At 37.2% G+C, this 22,490-nt stretch overlaps 1 protein-coding gene across 1 annotated transcript in view; it reads left to right on the forward strand.

The window, feature by feature from the left end:
* Nucleotides 1–22,490, forward strand: part of LMBRD1 (LMBR1 domain containing 1) — a 125,173-nt gene that overhangs the window by 4,189 nt on the left and 98,494 nt on the right. The window contains exons 2-3 of the mRNA XM_027602738.1: nt 2,619–2,795; nt 9,002–9,062. Coding sequence (XP_027458539.1) covers nt 2,619–2,795; nt 9,002–9,062 — 238 coding nt within the window. The remainder of the gene's footprint in view (nt 1–2,618; nt 2,796–9,001; nt 9,063–22,490) is intronic.

Raw genomic sequence — 22,490 nt, forward strand, 5'->3', positions numbered from 1 at the left:
TTTGAACTTGGGAAAAGTGCAGATTTTTTTGAAATCCATCAAAAAAATTATTGAATACTTTGTCAGGTCCTGCTAAAGATAGAATGATTAAGCTCAGCTTCCAGTGGCTTCAAAATAATTTGAAGAATGTTTTAAATATTTGTGAATTCATTTAAAAACATCCATTAAAATATTAATATACATTTATGAGAAAATAACTTCCCCAAACAAAAATAAATTAGTAAGTAGCCAGGATTTGAATCTGGGTCTTTTTTTTCCTCCAACATCCACGTTCCAAAGTCTACATTCTGTTCTCACTTTATTTTTCCTGCTGTTCTGACACCAGCTGAAATGTTAGTAATATGAAGGAATTACATGAAACAACTTAGATAGATTTAAAATGCATTATCCTAAGTGAAAGTAGCCAGACTCAGAAGATGATATGCTATATAAGTACATTATTACATTATGGAAAAGGCAGAAGCTATAGGGACAGATAATAGTGGTTGTCAAGGGTGGAGAGTAGAGAGAGAGGGGTTGACTACACAGGGCAAAGGTGATTTTTCTGTGGTGGCAGAACTGTTCTTCTATCTTGATTGTGTAGGGGAATTTGGAAGCTGTGAAACAAATTAGGTGGTGCTGTTAGTTCAGTTCAGCCTCCTGAACTAGGATACTTAAAGGAAGTAACAGTTGAATCTGTTGAAAGAGTGAAAGGACAAAACGCTTTTGTTTCAGAGCTCTTAATAGAGTTTATTTAAAACAGTGGTTCTCTCTTACAGCTAAGTAATATTCCATTGTCATTTGCCACAACATGGGTAAACCTAGAGAGTGAAATAAGTCAGAGACAGAAAGACAGATACCATATGAGTTCACTTACATGTGGGATATAAAAAGCAAAACAAAAAACCAGGAACAGACCCATAAATACAGAGAACAAACTGTTGGCTGCCGGAAGGGAGGAGATGAGCAAAATGGGTGAAGGGGAGTGGGAGGTATAGGCTTCCTATGGAAGTCAGTGATACTATAGTGTTGTGTGGTGACAGATGGTGGCTACACTTGTGAGCATGGCATAGGGAGTAGAGTTGTGGAATCACTGTGTTGTACACTTGAAACTAATGTGACATTGTGTGTCAACTATACTTCAGTAAAATGGGAAACAAAAACAGTGGTTCTCAAGTTTGGCTCAGGTTGGAATCCTCAGGCTTTTTTATCTTTATTTTTTTTAAGATTTTTATTTATTTGGGACAGAGAGAACAGGAGCGGGGGTGGTGTGGGGGTTGGGGACAGAGGGAGAAGCGGACTCCCTGTTGAGCAGGGAGCCCAGCGCGGGGCTTGATCCCAGAAACCACCCTCCCCATCATGACCTGAGCCTAAGGCAGTCGCTTAACTGACTGAGCCACCCAGGTGCCCCTCCTCAGGCTTTTTTAAAGTGCTGTTGCCTGGAGGAGCTTCGCTCTGATTGAATTAATTTGTGGGGAAGGCATAAGGGTATTTATTTATTTATTTTTTAAAGAGATTTTATTTTTATTTATTTGACAGAGAGAGACAGCCAGAGAGGGAACACAAGCAGGGGGAGCAGGAGAGGGAGAAGCAGGCTTCCCGCAGACCCGGGAGCCTGATGCAGGGCTTGATACCAGAACCCTGGGATCATGACCTGAGCCAAAGGCAGACACTTAATGACTGAGCCACCCAGGCACCCCGGCACAAGGGTATTTAAAAACTGTCCAAGTGATTCTAACACAGCCTAGGCTGAGAATCACTGATTTAGTACCTATCTGCAGTTCCCTAAATTTGAGTAGAGCAGAGCTTCTTAAAATGTAGTTCCTGAACCAGTAGCAGCCTCACCTGGGAACTTGTTACAAATAACAGATTTTTCTGGGCCTGCTCCAGACCCCTGAATCAGAAACCGGGGGTGGGGCCCAGCATTCTCTACTATAAGAAGCCCTCCAGATGTTTCTGATACTCCCTAAAGTCGGAGAATCTTGAGTGAAGTCCTATAGTCTGTGTTAGTCATTAGAAAGGCATTGGTAACTATTAAGAGTACCTGGTGGATTAGAGATGTCATCCTCAGTACCTCTGAGTGTACTTTTATCACTGGAAAGTTCCTTTGCAGTGCACGTGTACTCATTTTAAATGTTCACTTTTCTTTATTTAAGGCCCTTTAAAATTTGAATTATAGTATAATTTGTCAGTACATGGTGATTATTGGCAGATAATCTTTAGCTGAATGGTATTCTTGAACTGTAATAATGGGGCAGAAGTTAATTTCACTTCAAGTTATATTCTATTGAGGTTGGAAAAATCTATAGGTAAAAAGCATTCAAAACTAATTACAACTATGACGTTGTGTGAAACCATTAATGAGGTTCAATGAGGATATATGTAATTGAGCACTGGTATCAATAACTTTTGTGTGTGAATATGTCTTTGCACCTAAGGGAGGTTGTACTGCATTCATGAAATAGGCTTTGAAAATTATAAATCTTGAACAAGTTTATAAGAGGTAGTGGACCTTCCTTATACATCTAAAAGAACCTTCATTTGACAGTTTCCCATTGGAAACTTTCAAACACATACTATCATCTGTGTTAGAGAATGCATAGGGCAGTAACAGAACATTTCTTTTTGTTCTCTTTCAGGCTATTTTGGCATTCTGTTGGATATATGTTCGTAAATACCAAAGTCAGCGGGAAAGTGAAGTTGTCTCCACCATAACAGCAATTTTTTCTCTGGCGATTGCACTTATCACATCAGCACTTCTACCAGTGGATATATTTTTGGTTTCTTACATGAAAAATCAAAATGGTACATTTAAGGTAATTACTATCATACTATGTGATTTTTTTCCCCCCTTTCAAGTTCTTGGCAATTAAGTGTTTAAGTTTAGCAGTCCAGTATATATTGTGCTTTTTTTGTTGTCTCCAGGGAATAAATATGAGTGAAAATGCAGCATAGAGACTGAGAATGGGACAACCACCATGGAAAACTAGAAACAGACTCTTAACTGACTAAAGAACTATTAATTCACCAACCCTCCAAATGTGAAGAATCCCTTTTGTTGATCCGAAAATATATTACATAATCACAATAGTTTATTTTTGTGTCTCTCATAGCTCCCTTGAAGTTTGAGTTGATTTACATTAATGCAGTAAATAAGTAATTTAGCAGGGCTTTTGTTAGTGGTGGATCAAAATCTAAATCTGTTTCACATTGAGTACTTTGAGTCAGTATGGCATGTGGAAAAGACCACTAAGCTAGCTGGGAGTTACAAGACCTGACTTCTAGTCTTGACTCTTTACTATCTAGGCTGTTTCTTTGGCCAACTTAGTTAAGTTTTCTGGACTTCAGGTTCTTCATTTTTAAAATGAGGGGTGTTGGACTGGAGGGTTTCTGAGTTATCTTTCAATTAACATATGTTTAAGTTTCTTAATAGTTAAGCTTCTTGAGGCAGGAACTGTGTCTTGTTTATTTTTGTATCCCAAGTGTTTAGCACAGAGTAGATACTTCAGCATTTGAATGAAATATTATTACAGTTAACTCAGTATTGCATGCTTCCAAAATAAGTTCCTGAATTGAGCCAACTGGACTTAAATAATGTGAAAACATTTTTGTAGTTAGGTTTAGATACATTATGATTGCTGTGAAAACTAATTATTTACTATAGGTCACTTACTCACATATTTATTTATTTTTAAAAGATTTTATTTATTTGGGAGAGAGAGAGAGAGCGCATACCTCCCCTTCCTGGGAGCATGAATGGTTGGAGGGGCAGAGGGAGAGGGGAAGGACAAGCTGACTCCCCACTGAGCACGCAGCCTGAGATGCAGGGCTCAGTCCCAGGATCCTGAGATCATGACCTGAGCCTAAGTCAGATGGTTAACCAACTGAGCCACCCAGGCACCCTGGTCACTCATTTATTTAGCAAGTATTAATTGAGCACTTAGCATGTGCCAAGTGCTGTATGAAGATAGTAATTAACATCTGTTGAATATTTACTATGTCAGATCCTGTTCTCATGATTAATATATATTAACACTGTTTAACCTCCCAAACAACCCTGTGAGGTATAGTATTATCCATGATTTTATGGGCAGGAAACCAAAGTCTGGAGAGGTGAAGTAACCTATTTAAGGTCATACAGCTTGTAGGTGCTGTAGCCGAGATTTGAAACTCTGCATTCTGGCTTCAGAGCTCTTTGTTCACTAGATTATATATATTTATATATATGTGTGTGTGTGTGTGTATATATATATATATATATATATTTTCCTAGTGAGTACTATAAAGTTGACACTAACATAAACACTTTTTATTTTATACCAATGTATAAAATTTTTTTTTAAAAAATTAGTAATTAAGATATGGCATTGGAACATTTTGTGTTTTGGCTGCTAAAATGTTCATATCTTACTCCCCTCCTCCAGTGATTAATCTCTCTTAGATGTCTGGGTTTAACTCTCCAGTACTGCCTCATTTGTACTCAGATTTTGTTTTAGAACTTTGTATTCTTCACTGTACCTTAAATACATTTATTTGCTTAATATTTATTAAGCATGTAGTATGTACCTGACACACATGGGTGCTGGAGATTAATAAATGAGGCTGCTGTTTTCATGGAGCTTACATTCTCTAAGATCAGGCCAACAGTAAACAAAACAAGCTGACTTCACAGCAGTACATTCTATGAGGAAATATAACAGATTGCTATGAAAGTCTAAGTTGTGGGTAATTCACATAGGGGCATGGGAAGGCCAAATTGCTGAAACAGGTTACTTGAGCTGAGACCTGGATGAGGAAGAGCCAGTCAGGTGAAGATCCAGAGGTGAAAGCCTTTAGGGAGAGGGAACAGCAAATACAGAAGCTTTTAGATAGAGATGAGTTTGGCCTATTTGGCTGAAGTGTGGTGTTGGGGGTTGCACTTTGGTACTAGCTGAGATCAAGAGGAAGACGGGAGCCAAATTGTTTATGACTTTTAAGTCATGTTAAAAGAGCTGTGTTTTGGACAAATTACCTTCAGAGTGCCTATCCTAAATATTCAAGTGGAGGTGTCAAGTAGGGAGTTGGAAGTGTTGTTAAGAGGTGTAGTGAGAGGGGTAGAGAAGTGGCTGCTGGCTTTGGTCAGTGGTGACCAAAGAGCAAGAAGATAGTTTCAGTGGAGCATTTGGGTGCTCAGATTGGAGCGGGTTAACTGGACAGGGAGGTGAGGAAGCAGTGATAGGGAATGCTGAAAACTTTTCAAGAGCTTTTGTTTTCTAAGGGAGTGAGAAGTGGGGTCAAGGGAGGTGTTTTTATTTGAGGTGGTTGTGTGTATATCTCTGTGCTTATTGGAAGTTACTAGGGTTTGTATACTTTAGGATTCAGTGGGGTAGGAGGATTTTTAGAGGGAAGAGAAGATACTATTGCAGGTACAGTGTCTTTGAGAAAGCAAAAGGGTTGGGATTCTTAATGTGAAAGGATTGGCCATAAATAGGAGTACAGGTACTTGGCAGAAGGAAGGACTAACATTTGAATACAGATGGAGGTCGGTTTTAGATTTGGTAGTAAGTTGAGTGAGTTCCTGTCTTTTGGTTCCAAATTATTTTAGGGACCTCAAAGTCAGTGTTTCTTAGACATTGACATTTTGTTCCGATTAATCTTTGTTGTGGGTGAGGTCCTGTGCATCATAGACAGCAGATCTTTGCTTCTACCCACAAGATGCTGCTAGTACACCAACACTCTCCTGACCTCCTGGGGCTCCATTGCCAAATCCCCATGGGGGACAAAGTCACCCCTGAGTGAAAGCCACTGGTCTAAGGTGAGAATTTCAGGTAAAATGGAGGAGAGTTGTATACTTTGGGGTTGGGCTGAGCATTTCTAAATGTCATTTTGAAGAATAGGAAAGGAAATTTTATGTATATGACCCACTGCATCTCTGTTCTGTGGAATTTATATTTTTCTTTCATCTGAAATGCTCTTTAATATTCTCTAGTATTCTTTTTCTTCCAACCTTTTGGGTCTTAAATGACTAGTTTCTTTTGGTCTCTGCTTTGGGAGGCCGTGGTCTATAAAATGTATCAAGGGTAGAGTGGTTTTCAAAATGTAAATGGAGGAAGGTTTCCTAAACTAAGCTCTTTTGACAGTATGTACCTTGGAGGCAAGACAGGGTATAAGAGCCAAATGCACTAATAGTATTTGAATGATGTTGTATATTTTATGCTTATTTATAGTCTTAAAATGGTGATGTTAATATTTTCTTATTGCCATAAGATTTGGTTAAAAGAACCTTGCAGGGTAAAACATTCTAAGTGTCAATGAATCTTTGGCTTTAAATTACCTACATTCTTTCTTCTTTTAACTTTTTTCTGAGTTTGGGGTCTTGTTTAATTTTAAAGTTTAACTTGTAAGTAATTCTCAATGGGTACATTAATACCTTATGGGATTATTTTGGAAATTGGAAGGGAGCTTGTGCAGGGATAGGTGAATTTTCCTCCGTTTCAAAAAATCTTCAAGATTCAAAAATCTTTTTAAAATTCCATTTTGTTCATAAACAGTAACTAAAGAAACTGTTAGGAACTCAAGTTTTGATTATGTACATATCCATTTGGATACTTGAATCATTGATGAAAAAATGTCCAGTTATTGCACAGAAATATCCCCAGTGCTTTGCCATGCCCATGTGGTAAAAGAGTTCCATTTTTTTTTTTTTTTGTATATGTATGGGTGTTTTATTTTTTAGACAAAGATTGCATGTGTTAAAACTACTAGTTGTAATTTGTTCTGTGGCTTCCCCCCCCACTCAAAAGTACTTCATGGATATCTATATATACCTGTTTATACAGATTTCATTGTTTTTAATGTCTATATAGTTTCTCCTTAGGCATATAGATTGTTTCTAGTTATTGATTTTTTAAATTTTTTTAAACAACACTGCACCGAATATTGTTGGGTAAGGAGCAAAGGGAACAATAAACATTATTTGGTGTAGGCTGGAATTTATGGGGGTAAGGATCAGCAAGTGCATAGGTTCTTAAATCCTTGACATTCTTGCAATAAAGTGAGCGTTCCCAAAGTGCAGGTGCTTCACCAGAGGTACCTCTACCTTCTTTTGTTCTCCCTTCTTGTAAGGCAAAGAGAATGGCCTTGCAGATAGGTAAACACGATGGACTTGGGTGCCAGGTAGTGTGAACTTAGATACAAGGTGTTCATGAGGTGCTTGGACATTCCAGTTGCTGAACACCTAGAGACTTTGGGCCCCTTTAGTCCTGTGAGTAATAGAGATGGGGTGTAACTCCTCCTATTGTATGGGAAGGGGAGGCCCCATTTTGGTAGCTTGCTGTCATGCAACCCAGTAAGAGCTCTTGAGGTCATTCATTAGTACTACTTTGTCTTTAAAACTTATCTGTATATTGATATCTGTCCTGATTTGTGTGAATATTTTTAGGAATAGATTCCAACAAAGAATGTCTAGATCATAGACGATTTTCCTTACTATTAACTATGTAGGTGATGACTTTTCCTCTACATTTGCCACTAATGTTTTAAATTTTGCCACTTAGGTAAATGAAAGGTTACTATAATAGATTTTCATGTTTTATTAAGCAAATCTAGTAATTGGGTAAATTTCTCATTGTTGGTCATCTTGAAAAAATTTCCTAGCTCTTGCCTATATGTTTTTCAGATGATTTTTGTAATCAGCATGTCAAAATACTCTACCTCTTAGTATATTGGGATTTGGATTGACAGTATATATAGTTTTTATAAAGTAATTTGGAGGGATTTGGTATTTATAATCTTTTCATGTGGGAACATGTGACTTTCCATTTATTTAGATTTTTTAATATTCTATAATTAAGTTTTCTTTATATAGTTAACATTTTTATTTAGCCTATTAAGTTTTTTATAGTCTTTATTGCTGTTGGAAAAGTACTATTTTTATTGTACTTTGTGTGTCAAGATTTTGCTTTTGTAGTGCTAAATTTGGATTTTCCACATTTTTGTTCTTTTAGAAATTTGTTGGTAAGAAATTCATAGATGTTCCTTGCTAGAGGTGTTTGTAGGTGATTAAAAAAAAAAAGAAAAACCTAATTATTTGAGGAGATTTAAATTGATATCCTTCCTTAAGTGCCAGTGTAGTGGGATGTTGATACTGACTTGAGCTCTTAAAAGTGTTTATTGGAAAGAAATGATCTGGATACTGATACTTAATAGCAGTAGTCACTTAGACTCTCCAGGTTTAATTTTTCATATGCATAAAGTTTATAGGACATTTGATAAAAAGACTTGCCATTATAACCTGAGTTCTAATTCATTAGTGTATAGATTTTTTCTATTTGAAAAGATTAATTTGAATTATATTTTCTAAAATTACTAATTTAAAGAATACTTGTGTGGGGTGAATGCAAAGAAGTTTAGATTGTTCTTTTAGGTATTTTTAAAAAATATTATGCTCAAATATTTTCTAAAATACAAATCATATTTCAACTCTCTGTATAGAAATTCATCACTGTTTTCTGTTGCCCTTAGGACAAAGTCCAAAATACTTAGCATGACTCATGACTCCCTTAAACTTGTGTCCTTCCCTCCCTTGCTCCACTGGCTTTTTCTTACCCTCCCAAAAGCTCTAATGAATCTATATTTAGCTTCTTGCAGTTTTTTTTTCAAACTTCCCTGTGTGTTTCTTCTCTCTTCTGTCCTTCCTGCTGTTTTTTTTTTTCCTCCTTTTCTCTGAGAATGACCTTTCTTCCTTCATTTTTCAGTTTAGAGTCATTTTGGGAAGCCATCCCTGATCTTCAGGCTGAGTTAGGTGCCTCCTGCTTATGTCTTTCCCTAGAACTATATTGTCATCTTATCTCAGCATTTACCTTTTGAAATTTGTGTGCTTACTTACTTTACCTGTTTTCTCAATTATTGAAGGCACAGATCATACTTGGTTGGGTTGATGATACATTTATAAGTGACATTCAGTCATATTAAAACTTAATTATAATTGCTATAAACAGATGGGTGTTTCATTAATATTTCTATTGTTTCCTTTTTATCCTAGGACTGGGCCAATGCTAATGTCAGCAGACAGATAGAGGACACTGTGTTATATGGTTACTACAGTAAGTATTTCAGTTTCATTTCCTATCTGCGCTGCTAACCAAGATGTAGAATTAAGCTGTGTATAAACATTTAATTTTGATATCACATTTGTGATGACTGTTTCAACACCAGGAGTAAGAAATACAGCATTCATTCTCATAATCTGGAAACTTTTAACCTACTTTGCTTCATTTAGGTTCACTTGTACTATGTCTTTTTGGAGTTTCAGTCAAGTTACTTTAAATCTCAAGTGTCTTCCTTTGTTAACATTACCATTTTCCTACTTGCAGTCTTGATTTTAAAAATCTCAGTTTTCTGGACATTTTTTCTAAGTATTGACACTAGTAAAGGGTACTCAGGGGAGTTTGTAACATCAACTTTATTGTACTATACAGAGCCAGTTTAAGGGATTCTGGTTGATTGGGCCTTCCCTCTCTCTTTCTTCTCGAATGTTCAATTATAAAACTTTATAATAAACACCTAAGTGTTTCCCAGATTTTCTCTTTAAATTTGCATAAGACTTGTGTTTTTATAAAAATGTGTACGTGCAGGGGCACCTGGGTGGCTCAGTTGGTTAAGCATCAGACTCTTGATTTCAGCTCAGCTCATGATTTCAGAGTCCTGGGATTCAGTTGTGTCAGGCTGCACACTCAGCAGGGAATCTGCTTGGATTCTCTCTCTCCCTCTCCCTTTGCCCCCACCTTTCCTGCTCACAGATGCATGTCCATGCATTCTCTCTCTTTCACTCTCTAAAATAAAAATAAGTAAGTCTTTAAAAAAGTGTGTAAGTGCTGGGTGCCTGGATGGCTCAGTCAGTTAAGCGGCTGCCTTTGGCTCAGGTCGTAATCTTTGGGTCTTGGGATCCAGCCCCGCATCACATCGGGTTACCTGCTTTAGCGGGGAGCCTACTTCTCCCTCTCCGTCTTCCTTCCCCCCCCTGCTTGTGCGCACTCCCTCGCTCACTCTCTCTCTCTCAAATAAATAAATCTTAAAATAAATGTGTAAGTGCTGAGTTAAGAAAAGGATGTCATTTTTTTTCAGCAATTAAGATGTTGAGTAAGATTTCAGTAGGACACTAAATTGGAAACTGAAAAACCAGCTTATAGAAGTTTCTCTTGATGGGATAGTTTTTTCAAGGGTTTCATTGAATTTTAATTTAGCTGCTTTGGCTCTACCTTTGCCTTTTCTCCTGATCTGAAATCTACAGACCCATGAAATTCTCTCCCTTTGGTGTGTATTTTAGAAATACTTTGTGGTATTTAATGTAGAATTCATTATTTTAAACTATAAATTTGACCTCTTAAGTTAAAACCTTTGAAATGGTGCTATATTAAGTAGAATGTTGCCTTTCAATACAAATTTTGGGGGGATATAAGTCACTTCAAAAACTGTTTTGGGGGAAGGGAGCCTCTCTCCTATGTGACACTAAAGTCTATTTGTGCTTTAGAACATGTGACAAGATAAAGCAGCTTTTATCTTGGTGTAGTCCAGGTCCATGAGCCATATCTTATCACTGAACCTAGAGGCTACTGGATTAATCCATTGTAACAAAGGTTACAAAGACTTCTAAACAGGAATGTTAATTCATGCAGCCCTTTCAGTTGTTTCATGGACAGAATTAAGTCTACCAAAATGATTTTAGTATTTTTCTCAGTTCTCCTAAGGATAGTATGTCCCTAGTATTTTAAATGCATAGGAGATAAGTTAATCATTACAAACAGTAGATGACTTAGGAATTTAGGGCTTGATTTTCTGCAGAATTTGAGTTGTAGTTAGAAATATAACTACTGGGCCCCTGGGTGTCTCAGTTGGTTAAGTGTCTGCCTTTGGTTCAGGTCATAATTCCAGGGTCCTGGGATAGAGTCCCATGTTGGGCTCCCAGCTCAACGGGGAGTTTGCTTCGCCCTCTCCATCTGCCTCTCCCCCGCTCATGCTCGCTCGCTCTCAAATAAATAAAATCTTAAAAAAAAAGAAATTTAACTACCTTGGGATAGGATAGTTGAGATACTGATTTAAGGAAGGAACTTGCATGAGAAGCCAAATGATAGATTTCTTGATGACTATGGATTCAAAGCAAGATTTATTCAATAATGTTAATGGTTGTTGTCATAAAGGTAGTCATATCCACTTTAGCTGTGGCTAATCCTTTGACTGTAACTTAGGTGATGACCTACAGCAAGGAGCCTAAAAGGATTGCATGGCTTCTGAAATAGTTAACTATCCTCAAGCCCAGTTGTTTCTCCAGAAATGCTAGATATTATCTAACTGCCTGTTAGCTGTCTCCTGGATCCTGAGGACAGCACAGACTCCATGTAATTCTAAGCACTATTTTTATACATCCCCTCTGTGAGATTCTATAGTTCATCTAATCTCTCCTAACATAACACATTTTCATTGTCTAACCTTGCCAAGAACTGTACGAGACTTTCACATTCAACATTTTACTTAATTTTCATGAATGTCATTTTTTGGGAAGTGTTTTCTACATTTTACAGATGGAGGAAATTTATATTTAGAGATATTAAAGATCACCTTGTTAGTGAGTGGCATTTTGAAGTGGATTTTATTTCCTAAGCTGGATCTTTGTGGCATGAAGTGAGCTGCCTTTTAATGGTTCTGGGGATGTTTCCTGTGAGAATGCTTAGCAGCACTGAACCCCCAGGGCAGCTCGCAAAATCATCTGGGACCTTTTAAATAATACGGAATGCTAGATTATATCCGGAGAGATTCTGATTTCCGTTAATGAATTCCCTATCCCTTTAGTGTCACCACTGCTCTGTCAGAAATGTGTTTAGGTATTGGAAAGATGTAAGGCTCAAGGTGGTGAATTTAAGTTTTCCAAAAATCCTAATTTTCTTTTGAAAGTTTAGGTTTTATCATTGGCAGCAAATACTATTACCTTTTTTCTTTGAAGTGACAGGGTCACTATTCATTTTGGAAAGAGTCCATCTAATCCTCAAGCCTAGATAATTACTGCTTGTCTCTCAGTTCTTTCAAGTAAAAAATGGTGTTCTTTGAAAGAAAGTGACTAAGTATAGCTCATAAGTAAAATAGCACAGTGCTTCTCACAAGTAAAATTTATGAGTACTTCCTTTCTCACAGAATATTAAAAAGATGTGTACTCAAAGGTAGACATCTAATGGAATTACTACTGCTTCAAAAGGGACTTTTCTGAATGAAAGTGCTCCCCATTGGTGAGTGGTTGGTGGTGAAAAACTTAATAACTGCTAGTGGAAAGGCTAACAACATTTTGGTATTAATGTGAATATAATTTTCATGTTTTGGGTACCCTGAAATGATCCCTGTGAATCCTTGGGTCTGGAAACTACACTTTTGAAATCCTTGTTACATTAATGGAACTTTGGGTAGTTTTTTTTTTGGACAATTTGTAGAAGTCAGGAGAACTACTGCTTCCACCTACTGGTTCTCCACTAGCTCTTAATTGGTTATTAACAGTCCTGTTACCTGAAACCGACTGCATAGGAAATACAAGTTCCTGGAGCTTGTCAAAGGATGAGAGAGTGAGGTTGTTTAATTCTGCCCTTTTGTTCTATAGTCATAGGGACCCTGTACCTAGGAGATCCCCTCATTTGAGGATGTTGTATGCATCCCAGAAACATTTCAGTCCTTTTCTCCTTTTTGAATGTCTTTGTTTCTTCATGTATATCTTTAAACTTCTTTGATATTTTCCTTTAAAAAGCTACTCTTGTCTGACTTCTCTTCTCCGTTCTGTTTTAATCCTATGTTGGAACCTATTTAAGATTTTATTATATATTGTGTTTAACCTTTTATCTGAGTTCTATTTTTATGTTTCAAATTTATTTTTATGTTTAAATTTTTACATTCTGTTTATTGTACTTTATTATAAATGTTTATTCTAATGTTTTCTCTAACCATTCTTGAAATTTTTAGTTTTAACTCTTTCACTGTCCACTTGAAGTGAATTTTCATTTTACTTGTTTTTCTAACTTTTTGTGTTGATTTTGCATGTGTACAGGGGTTGTAGAAATGGAGAGAGCTCAAACCATAAGCAGGAATTATTCAAGACTTATCATTTTTTGTGTAGATATAAATTGAATTCATATAGTGTACATTGTTTTCTGTTTGGCTGTAGTGCTCAGCATTGTATTTGAGATTTATCTGTATTGTTGCAGGTAACCGTACTTCATTGATCGTCATTGCTTTGAATATTCCATTGTATTAACATACCATGGCTTGTTTATCCATTCTAAAATTGATGATCATGGAACACTACATCAAAACTAATGATGTACCATGAGAGACTATGGACTCTGAAAAACAAACTGAGGGTTCTAGAGGGGAGGGGGGTGGGGGGATGAGTTAGCCTGGTGATGGGTATTAAAGAGGGAACATATTGAATGGAGCACTGGGTGTTGTACACAAACGATGAATCATGGAACACTACATCCAAAACTAATGATATAATGTATGGTGATTAACATAACATAATAAAAAAACATATTAAGCAGAAATTTCATAAATTTAAAAAAAACTAATGATGTCCTGTATGGTGACTAACATAACATAATAAAATTAAATTAAATTAAAAAAATAAAATTGATGATCAGTTAGGTTCAGTTTTTGGCTCTTTCAAATACTGCTGCTTTGAGGATCTAGTATATATTTTAAAAAAAGCCTTTACTGCATTGTTTTCCATTGTATGGGTGCTCTTATTCAAAGAATTCCAGGTTATTAGGTGTTTAATAAGTTCTTACTTTTTGCTCTCCAGCATTTCTGTAGTGAAAATAGATTTATGCATATTTGGGTAAGGTAAGTTATGGAACTAAGGAAGAATAAAGATGGATCAAGAAACTTTCAGACTCTTCTATGCCATGCCTTTTAGCGCACCTAAGAGAATTCTTAGGAAGTTTTTCCTTACTCCTCATTGGTTAATTGCTGAAAAATTGTACTTGGAGTCTTTACTATGAATTTTGAACTTAGGGTTTACAACCTTCTAGTGTCTAATTTGAGAAGAGTAGCATGAGACCATGAAGTCATTTAACTTCTTTATGACTTTAACACTTGTGAAAGGGTGGATAAAGTAATATCTACTTCATTGTATTAGGAATGTGAGACGTGTGATTAGTGCTAAATAGCAGATATCTGCTGTTGTTTTAATTCAAATTAGCTAAGAGAGCAAGGAAAGTAAACCTCAGTGCAATGATAGGAGAAGATTAATATGAAAGAATTGACCTAACATCTCATTAAATTTATATCTTTTTGATTCTTTATTGTTTTGAAAACATCTCTAATATATATAATTGCTTTTCTAAAAAAGATTGAGAATAATTTGGGGGACTTCTGTAAAGTTCTTCTTGATGAGATATAGTTGTGTCCTATCTCCTGCTTTCCCGCCCCCTTTTTATTTTTTTTTAATTTTATTGTTATGTAATCACCATACATTACATCATTAGTTCTTGATGTAGTGTTCCCTGATTCATTGTTTGCGTATAACACCCAGTGCTCCACGCAGAACGTGCCCTCTTTAATACCCATCACCAGGCTAAACCATCCCCCCACCCCCCTCCCCTCTAGAACCCTCAGTTTGTTTCTCAGAGTCCATCGTCTCTCATGGTTCGTCTCCCCCTGACTTACTCCCCTTCATTCTTCCCCTCCTGCTATCTTCTTCTTTTTCTTATTTCTTAACATATGTTGCATTATTTGTTTCAGAAGTACAGATCTGTGATTCAACAGTCTTGCACAATTCACAGCGCTCACCATAGCACATACCCTCCCCAATGTCTATCACCCAGCCACCCCATCCCTCCCACGCCCCACCACTCCAACAACACTCAGTTTGTTTCCTGAGATCAAGAATTCCTCATATCAGTGAAGTCATATGATACATGTCTTTCTCTGAGTGACTTATTTCACTCAGCATAACACCCTTCAGTTCCATCCACGTCGTTGCAAATGGCAAGATCTCATTCCTTTTGATCCGCCCCCTTTTTTAAAAGACTGTATTCTACCTGACGATGTATTCTTAATCTCTGGGGGAGTTTCCTAAATGGTTTCTGATTGCATTTGCTCAAGAAATTCTCTAGATAATGACTCCATGACACTAAGTGGCCTAAGAATTTGTTTCCAAGTAGAAATATTAGAGGAAACAAGCAACCAAAAAAATCCTTCAGGGAAATGACTGTTCTTCAGAGTACATATTCTCAGTTAAAGACTGTAAACAGTTTTGTTTCCCAAGTTGTATATTGTCAGATCATGCCCCTTAATGTTTCAGTCAGTGAGGTACTGTCAGCAGTGGTAGTAGTTATCTGCTGTGGTGTACCAAATTACCCCCAAATTTAGCAGTTTAGAACAAACATTATCTCCCAGTTTCTCTGGGTCAAGAATCCAGATGTAGCTGATCTGGTTTCTCAGCTCGGGTTTTCTCTTCACAAGGCTGCAGTTGTGTATGTTGGGACTACATTCATCTTAAGGCTGCACGTGGGGAGAGTTGGCTCCCAAGCTCCCTCACGTGGGTTTAGGCTGGCTTCACGTCTTAGCTACCTGTTGCCAGCAGCATCAGTTCCTTGCCACAGGGACCTTTTCATAGGGCAGTTCACAACATGGCAGCTAAGGTCTCTCAGAGCGAGCAAGATGGAAGGCAGAGTCTTTTAGTAATTAATCTTAGGAGTCACATTCTTTTCATCAACAGTGAGTCAGTGATCTAGCCCACACCTATTATATTAATATACCATGTCTTGTTTATCCATTCTCAAATTGGGGGATTGCACAAGGGTGTGGGGATCAACAGGAGCCATTTTAGAGGCTAACTTTATAGCAGTCTTGCAAGTATTGACAGTTTTGATGTTTATTCAGCATATAATACTTTTATACTTGTAATATATCTATTAAGCATGCAAGGTATGAAGTTTGAAGTCCCTTGTGGGCCTTTCCCCGATGCCATCTCTTCTTCAACCCCCTTAGAAGTAACCACTATTTTAATTTAGTCTCTGTTAATCCCTTATTTTTCCTTACAGTTCTACCAGGCTGTATCTTTAGTTTTACATTTTTTGAACTTTATATGAAATTACTTGCTTGTTTTCAGGGGCACCTGGGTGGCTCAGTTGTTAAGCATCTGGTCATGATGGTGGTTTTTGTTTTGTTTAATCCAGCTCTTGCTGGATTCGATTTGCTGTTATCTTATTTGGGATTCTTTTAAAAATCGTCTTAGGTGAGACTGGTATGTAACTTTCCTTTATCTTAACTATTCTTGTCAGGCTTGTGTATGAAGACCCTGCTAGTTTCATAAAATGAACCGAGAAGTATTCCTTCCTTCCTTTCTTTCTTTCTCTCTCTCTCTCTCTCTTTCTTTCTTTCTCTTTCTTCCTTTCTTCCCTTTCTTCCCTTTCTTTCCTTTTCTTTCTTTCTTCTTTCTTTTCTTTCTTTTCTTTCTCTTTCTTTCTTTCTTTCTTTCTTTCTTTCTTTCTTTCTTTCTTTCTTTCTTTTTCCTTCCTTCCTTCCTTCCTTCCTTCCTTTAAATTTTTAAAAAATATTTTATTCATTTATTCATGAGAAACAGAGAGAGGCAGAGGCAGAGGGAGAAGCAGGCTCCCTGCAGAGCAAGGAGCTCGATGTAGGACTTGATCCCAGGACCAGGATCACGACCTGAGCCAAAGGCAGATGCTAACCGACTGAGCCACCCAGGCGGCCCTGTTTATTTTTTTATTTCAGAGAATGCTGTGGACCAGTGAGCATTACATGGGTCTCTTTGTCCTATAATTTGTACCCATGTCTGATAACTAAGGGATAGAAGTGAGCATGGCAGTTTGTACAGTTAGTCCTAATGAACTAACCACAAAACTTGTTTCTTGTAGCTGAGTTCTGCTGGTTAGAATTTTTAATAGCCATATGAGAGTACTTCCAGCAAGGATGAAACAGTAGTTTTGTTGAATTAGCGGCATTATTTCCACTTGACCATTGGTTGCCTTATTCTATTGAACGAACAGACAGTAATAGTTAACTGTGTGGGCTGGAGTAATTGATGCTGGTTATTAAGGGAAATAGAGTTGCTGCTACACTGTGAAGGCAAGAACTGTATCTTGAACCCAGGAGATTCTGTGGCACCTCATGATGCTACCATGTTCAATGGTAAAAGTTAATTGAGATCTATTACACTCATGGCTCACAGGCAGGACCATCAATGGCTCAGGATAGTTCAGGAGTGAATGTTTGGGTTCCCCCATTTCTCATACCAGATTCTGTTTTAGGAATTACACCTGACGACATTAACAGACTGGAAATACATGACTAAAACAGTATAGTGGTTTTTAAATCTCACTTAAAGTGAGTCTAGAATTGGGCTATCCAGGGTTCAGATGGCAGCGTTATGGCATCATGAGGATCTTTTTTTAATTTTTTTTTAAGATTTTTTATTTATTTATTTGACAGAGAGAGACACAGCGAGAGAGGGAACACAAGCAGAGGGAGTGGGAGAGGGAGAAGCAGGCTTCCCGCCGAACAGGGAGCCCAGTGCGGGGCTCGATCCCAGGACTCTGGGACCATGACCTGAGCCGAAGGCAGACGCTTAACGACTGAGCCACCCAGGTGCCCCGCATCATGAGGATCTTAAACTTGTGTTTTGTTTTCCTTTGTTTTCATCTGCTCTCCATCCTTAGTACATGATTTCCATCTTAAGGTCACCAAAGTCCAAAATGATGGCTAGAGTTTAAGCTATCACGTATCCATTTCAGGCAGGAAGCAGGAGGAAAGGGGAAGGACAAAAAGGGGAATGCCAGCTGAAATGAAAATGGGTATCTGGTTATACGGCTAGCAGCCTTGACCCCAAATATCTTCAGCTGGGTAAATGGGATAATTTTAGAAGGTTTTTAGAATTCCCAGAATATATTTATACTTTGACCCTCTTAAAAAAAAGCTTTGTAATGATTAATTATACTATCACAATATTGACCAAGTTATTCTTTGTCTTGGTGTTTTCATCAGTAGTTGAGAGGAATAAAGAGTGTCTAAAAATCCCAAAGCCTAATTAATCCAAGTTAATTTTCATGTGCATTATAATTTAATGATATACAGTTTTTAAAAGGTAGCTTGTGTATATGAAAAGATCATAAGTTATCATATATTCTTTGCCACAGTTTTTGTCTATGTCCTTTTAAGAGTTGATGGCTGTCCACTTGTTTTTGCTAGTTCTTGCTAAGTTGTTTTAAAAAAACTTGTTTTATGAGTCTAATTTTTGCCAATTTTTGTGGACATGAGGTTTTAAAATTTGTTCTTAGTATGTTTTCTTTGATGTTAGTGGGACTATTAAACCAAATAGTCTGTTTATCTTTCACCTGCTAGTAGCAATCTTTTAACAAAAACATTTACAAGTAAAAGCATACTTTATAAAGATGTCAGGATATGAGAGTGTCATCACTGTTTGGGTTAAGAATAATTTTCCTTTGAAAATAGCTATCAATATGAAGTAGAGCTGTAAAAGAAGCAATTTCTCAGTTTCATAATCGTGGTAACAGCAACTTTTTTTTTTCATTTACAGATATATAAACCCAACTGGACATTAGAACTGATCCAAAACACAAAAATGTTAATTAATTAACTTACATTTCTTTATAGATTAACATTTATGGGCTAAAGGAAAAGATCTTTATTTATTAATTTTTTAAAAGATTTTTAAAATTTATTTGAGAGAGAGAGAGAAAGAGAGCACAAGCAGGGGGAGCGGCAGGCAGAGAGAGAGAGGGAGAAGCAGGGAGAAGACGCATAAAGATGCAGGAGAGATCTTCCAGAGGATAGTTTATTTAGAGTGTGGTGTTGGCAAAACAAAGATTTAGAGCAGTTGTTCTACACCTATTTTTTTTTTAAATGAGTTTATATTCTTTAAGGATTTTTTTTTAATTTTATTTATTTATTTGAGAGAATGAGAGAGAGAGAGAGAGCGAGAGCATGAGAGGGGGTTGGGTCAGAGGGAGAAGCAGACTCCCTGCCGAGCAGGGAGCCCGATGCGGGACTCGATCCCGGGACTCCAGGATTGTGACCTGAGCCGAAGGCAGTCGCTTAACCAACTGAGCCACCCAGGCGCCCCTGTTCTACACCTATTTTGAGTCATAGACTGCTGAGGGGATATTATAGAGTCTTTTCAGAATTGTGTGTGTTCCCCATTTCCTTCCCCCAGGTGTTGATGGCTAGAAACTGCCTTTTTCTGGTTATTTCTATCAGCAACATAATGGGAGTTTTGGTTGCCATACATCTTCATGTCTCTTTACAGTCAGTAGCTGTCCCAACCACTTTTTTTGACTCGTGTTGTAATAAATTAGTTTTGCCAGTTCTAGAACTTCCTGAAGTTCAGTTGTAGAAAATGTACTCCTGTGTTTGGGCATATTTTATTCAGCATAAGGTCTGTGCGATTCATCCTCATCTCATGTAACCATGGTTTGTTCTTTTTTATTGCTGTATACTAGTCATTGGTATAAATATAATACCATTTAGTTTGCTTATCTTTTCACCTGTTGATGGACGTTTGGACCATTTCCAGTTTTTGACTACTGTGAATAATGTTGCTAAGAACATTTTTGTTATGAAAGAGTTAATGCAGGGAGCACCTGGGTTTTTTAGTCGGTTAAGCATCTGACTTTTTTTTTTTTTATAGATTTTATTTATTTATTTGAGAGAAGAGAGAAAGAGAGCATGAGTGGGGGAGAGGAGCCAGAGGGAAAGGGAGAAGCAGACTCCCCACTGAGCAGAGAGCTGGTTGCGGGGCTCGATCCTAGGACCCTGAGATCATGACCTGAGCCGAAGGCAGACGCTTAATGGACTGAGCCACCCAGATGCCCCATGCATCGGACTCTTGATCTCAGTTCAGGTCTTGATCTCAGGAGGGTTGTGAATTCAAGTCCTGCGTTAGGCTCCACAGTGGGTGTGGAGCCTACTTTAAAAAGAAAAGAAAAGAAAGAGTTAATGCAAGACACCTGAGCTTGTTCACTTACCATATACTTTCAGGTTGTGTGGCTGACCCTTGACTAACTCCTGTGAACCTAGCCCTTGGATGTACCCTGCATTACTAATTGATAAGGTGGTTTTGTATAGCTGAATATGGAACCTTGCAGTACCAGCTTGTTCAGTTGTGCAAAACGTATGATTTTTAGTCAATACTTGCTTTCCTGCTTTGGGTCAGTAGTTTTGGTATCATAGCTGGTCACTCAGGCAAATGTGCATATTTTACAAGTCCTCAGTAAAAGCCCTGGATTCTGTAACTCAGGCAGGCTTCTCTGGGCAGAAACCCTTTGCATATGTTGCTGCTCTTCATTGTCAGAGGAGTAGAATTGTTGGAGCATGTGGTAGTTGTATATTTAACTTGGTAAGAAACTACTAAACAGTTTTCTATAGTGTTGTGCCACTTTACACTGCCTCTAGCAAAGTATGGGACTATCAGTTGTTCTACATTCTTGATAACACTTGGTATTGCCAGTTTAATTTTAGCCATTCTTTTGGATATGTGTATCTCATTGTAGGTTTAGTTTACATCTTCATGACTAATGATGATAAGCATCTTTTGGAATGTGCTTTTTGGCCATTTTGTATCTTCGGCCAATATCTTCTATGGTAAAGTATCTGTCTTTCGTCCACTTTAAAAAATGGATTATTTGTATTTTTTGAATTATAGGAATTAATTTTATACCTGTTCTGCTAATTGACTATGATGTTAACTCTGAAGCTTACAAGATCATTGATCACGCAAGTTCCTGAATACCAGGAATGTTTATGAAATAGCCATAGGCTGTTTGGCCAGATGAAGGCCTAGGCCATCAGGTAGTAGACATAAGCAGCATGCTGAGAGTGAAGCCAGACATTACTGGGTCAAAATTTCTGGGGTATGGCTATCAGCTCATTAAACTCTGTTATGCTGATTTAGGGTTTCTCCTATTCTATACAAATTATTTAATCATTTTAATCATAATATTAGAATGGTATTTAGAGTGATTTATAGTCCTATCCCTTTTACTTTTAATTTTTAAAAACTTACTTCGGTTACATTTTTTAATATATGTTTATTTCCATTGGCTGTTAGACTTAGAAATATTAATACTAACTATTGCTGGCCCTTGAACAACACAAATTTGAACTGTTGTGCCCACTTAATGTGGATTTTTTTCTAATAAATTCAGTATAATATTGGTTTATAATACTATAATAGTCTAAATGTATTTTCTCTTCCTTATGATTTTCTTAACATTTTCTTTTCTCTTGCTGACTTTAAGAATATGGTATATGATACATGTAACCTACAAAATACATGTTAATTGACTGTTTTTGTATATTATTGGTAAGGCTTCCAGTCAAGAGTAGGCTGTTAGTTAAGGTTTAGGTGAGTCTAAAGTTATATGTAGATTTTTACCTCTGCAGGGACTTGGTGCCTTAGCCAACTTCAGGGGTTAACTGTACTCTGTGTTTTGTATAGGAACACAACAGTCATTACCTTTAAAGATTTACTGTCATTATTGGTTTCTCATAATATTAAAAGACTGCATGCATTTCACTAAATATGTGTAGTGCAAGAATTCAGTTTGCTGACAATTATTTTATGATTGGTCAATAAAAATTACCTTTTACCTTTCTATTGGTTCTGTAGGGCTTTGTTTGCTGAGTTGTAGCTATGCTGCATTTCATGGGGGCTGTTTCATGAGTGGCCTCCAGATAAGTGAGATAGTACTAGCAAGTATTAAGATCATGTTTAAAAATTCTATAACTTATATAATCATTCCTTCTAACAGAATAAGTATTTGAAGTTACACATTACTAACAAATGCTTTTTTTTTTTACAAAGGAGTATAATAACTATTATCCTGTGATTGTTTTATATAATTACATTATATAATTCCGTGAATTTAGGCACATGCAAATAAATGTAAATTCAGAGATTTTTATTTTATTATTATTAATTTATTTATTTTTTAAAGATTTTATTTATTTGAGAGAGAGAGGGAGGGAGCACAAGCAGGGCGAAGAACAGAGGGGGAGGGAGAAGCAGACTCCACTCTAAGCAGTGAGCCCAATGTGGGGCTTAATCCCAGGATCTTGAGATCATGACCTGAGCTGAAGGCAGACACTTAACCGACTGAGCCACACAGGTGTCCCTTATTTTTTTAATTTAAAAAAATTTTTTTAATTTATCTTTTTTGAGAGAGGGAGAAAGCACGTGCATTGGGGTGAGGGATGAGAGGGGTAGAGGGAGAGAGAGAATCTTAAGCAGGCTCCACACCCAAGGTGGGGCTCCCATCTCAGGTCCCTGAGGTCCCTTAGGTTATCTCAGGTCCCTGAGCTCCCATCTCAGGACCTGAGCGGAAATCAAGAGTCGGTCACTTAACTGACTGAGCCACCCAGGTGCCCCTTCACAGATGATTTTAAAAGCACTTTTTTTAGGTTTGTGAAGCCTCAAAAAGTTGTTTATTCTGTTTTCTTTTTTTATTGTTAAATAT

Source organism: Zalophus californianus, chromosome 7 (assembly GCF_009762305.2).
Source record: "Zalophus californianus isolate mZalCal1 chromosome 7, mZalCal1.pri.v2, whole genome shotgun sequence".
Taxonomy (NCBI): domain Eukaryota; kingdom Metazoa; phylum Chordata; class Mammalia; order Carnivora; family Otariidae; genus Zalophus; species Zalophus californianus.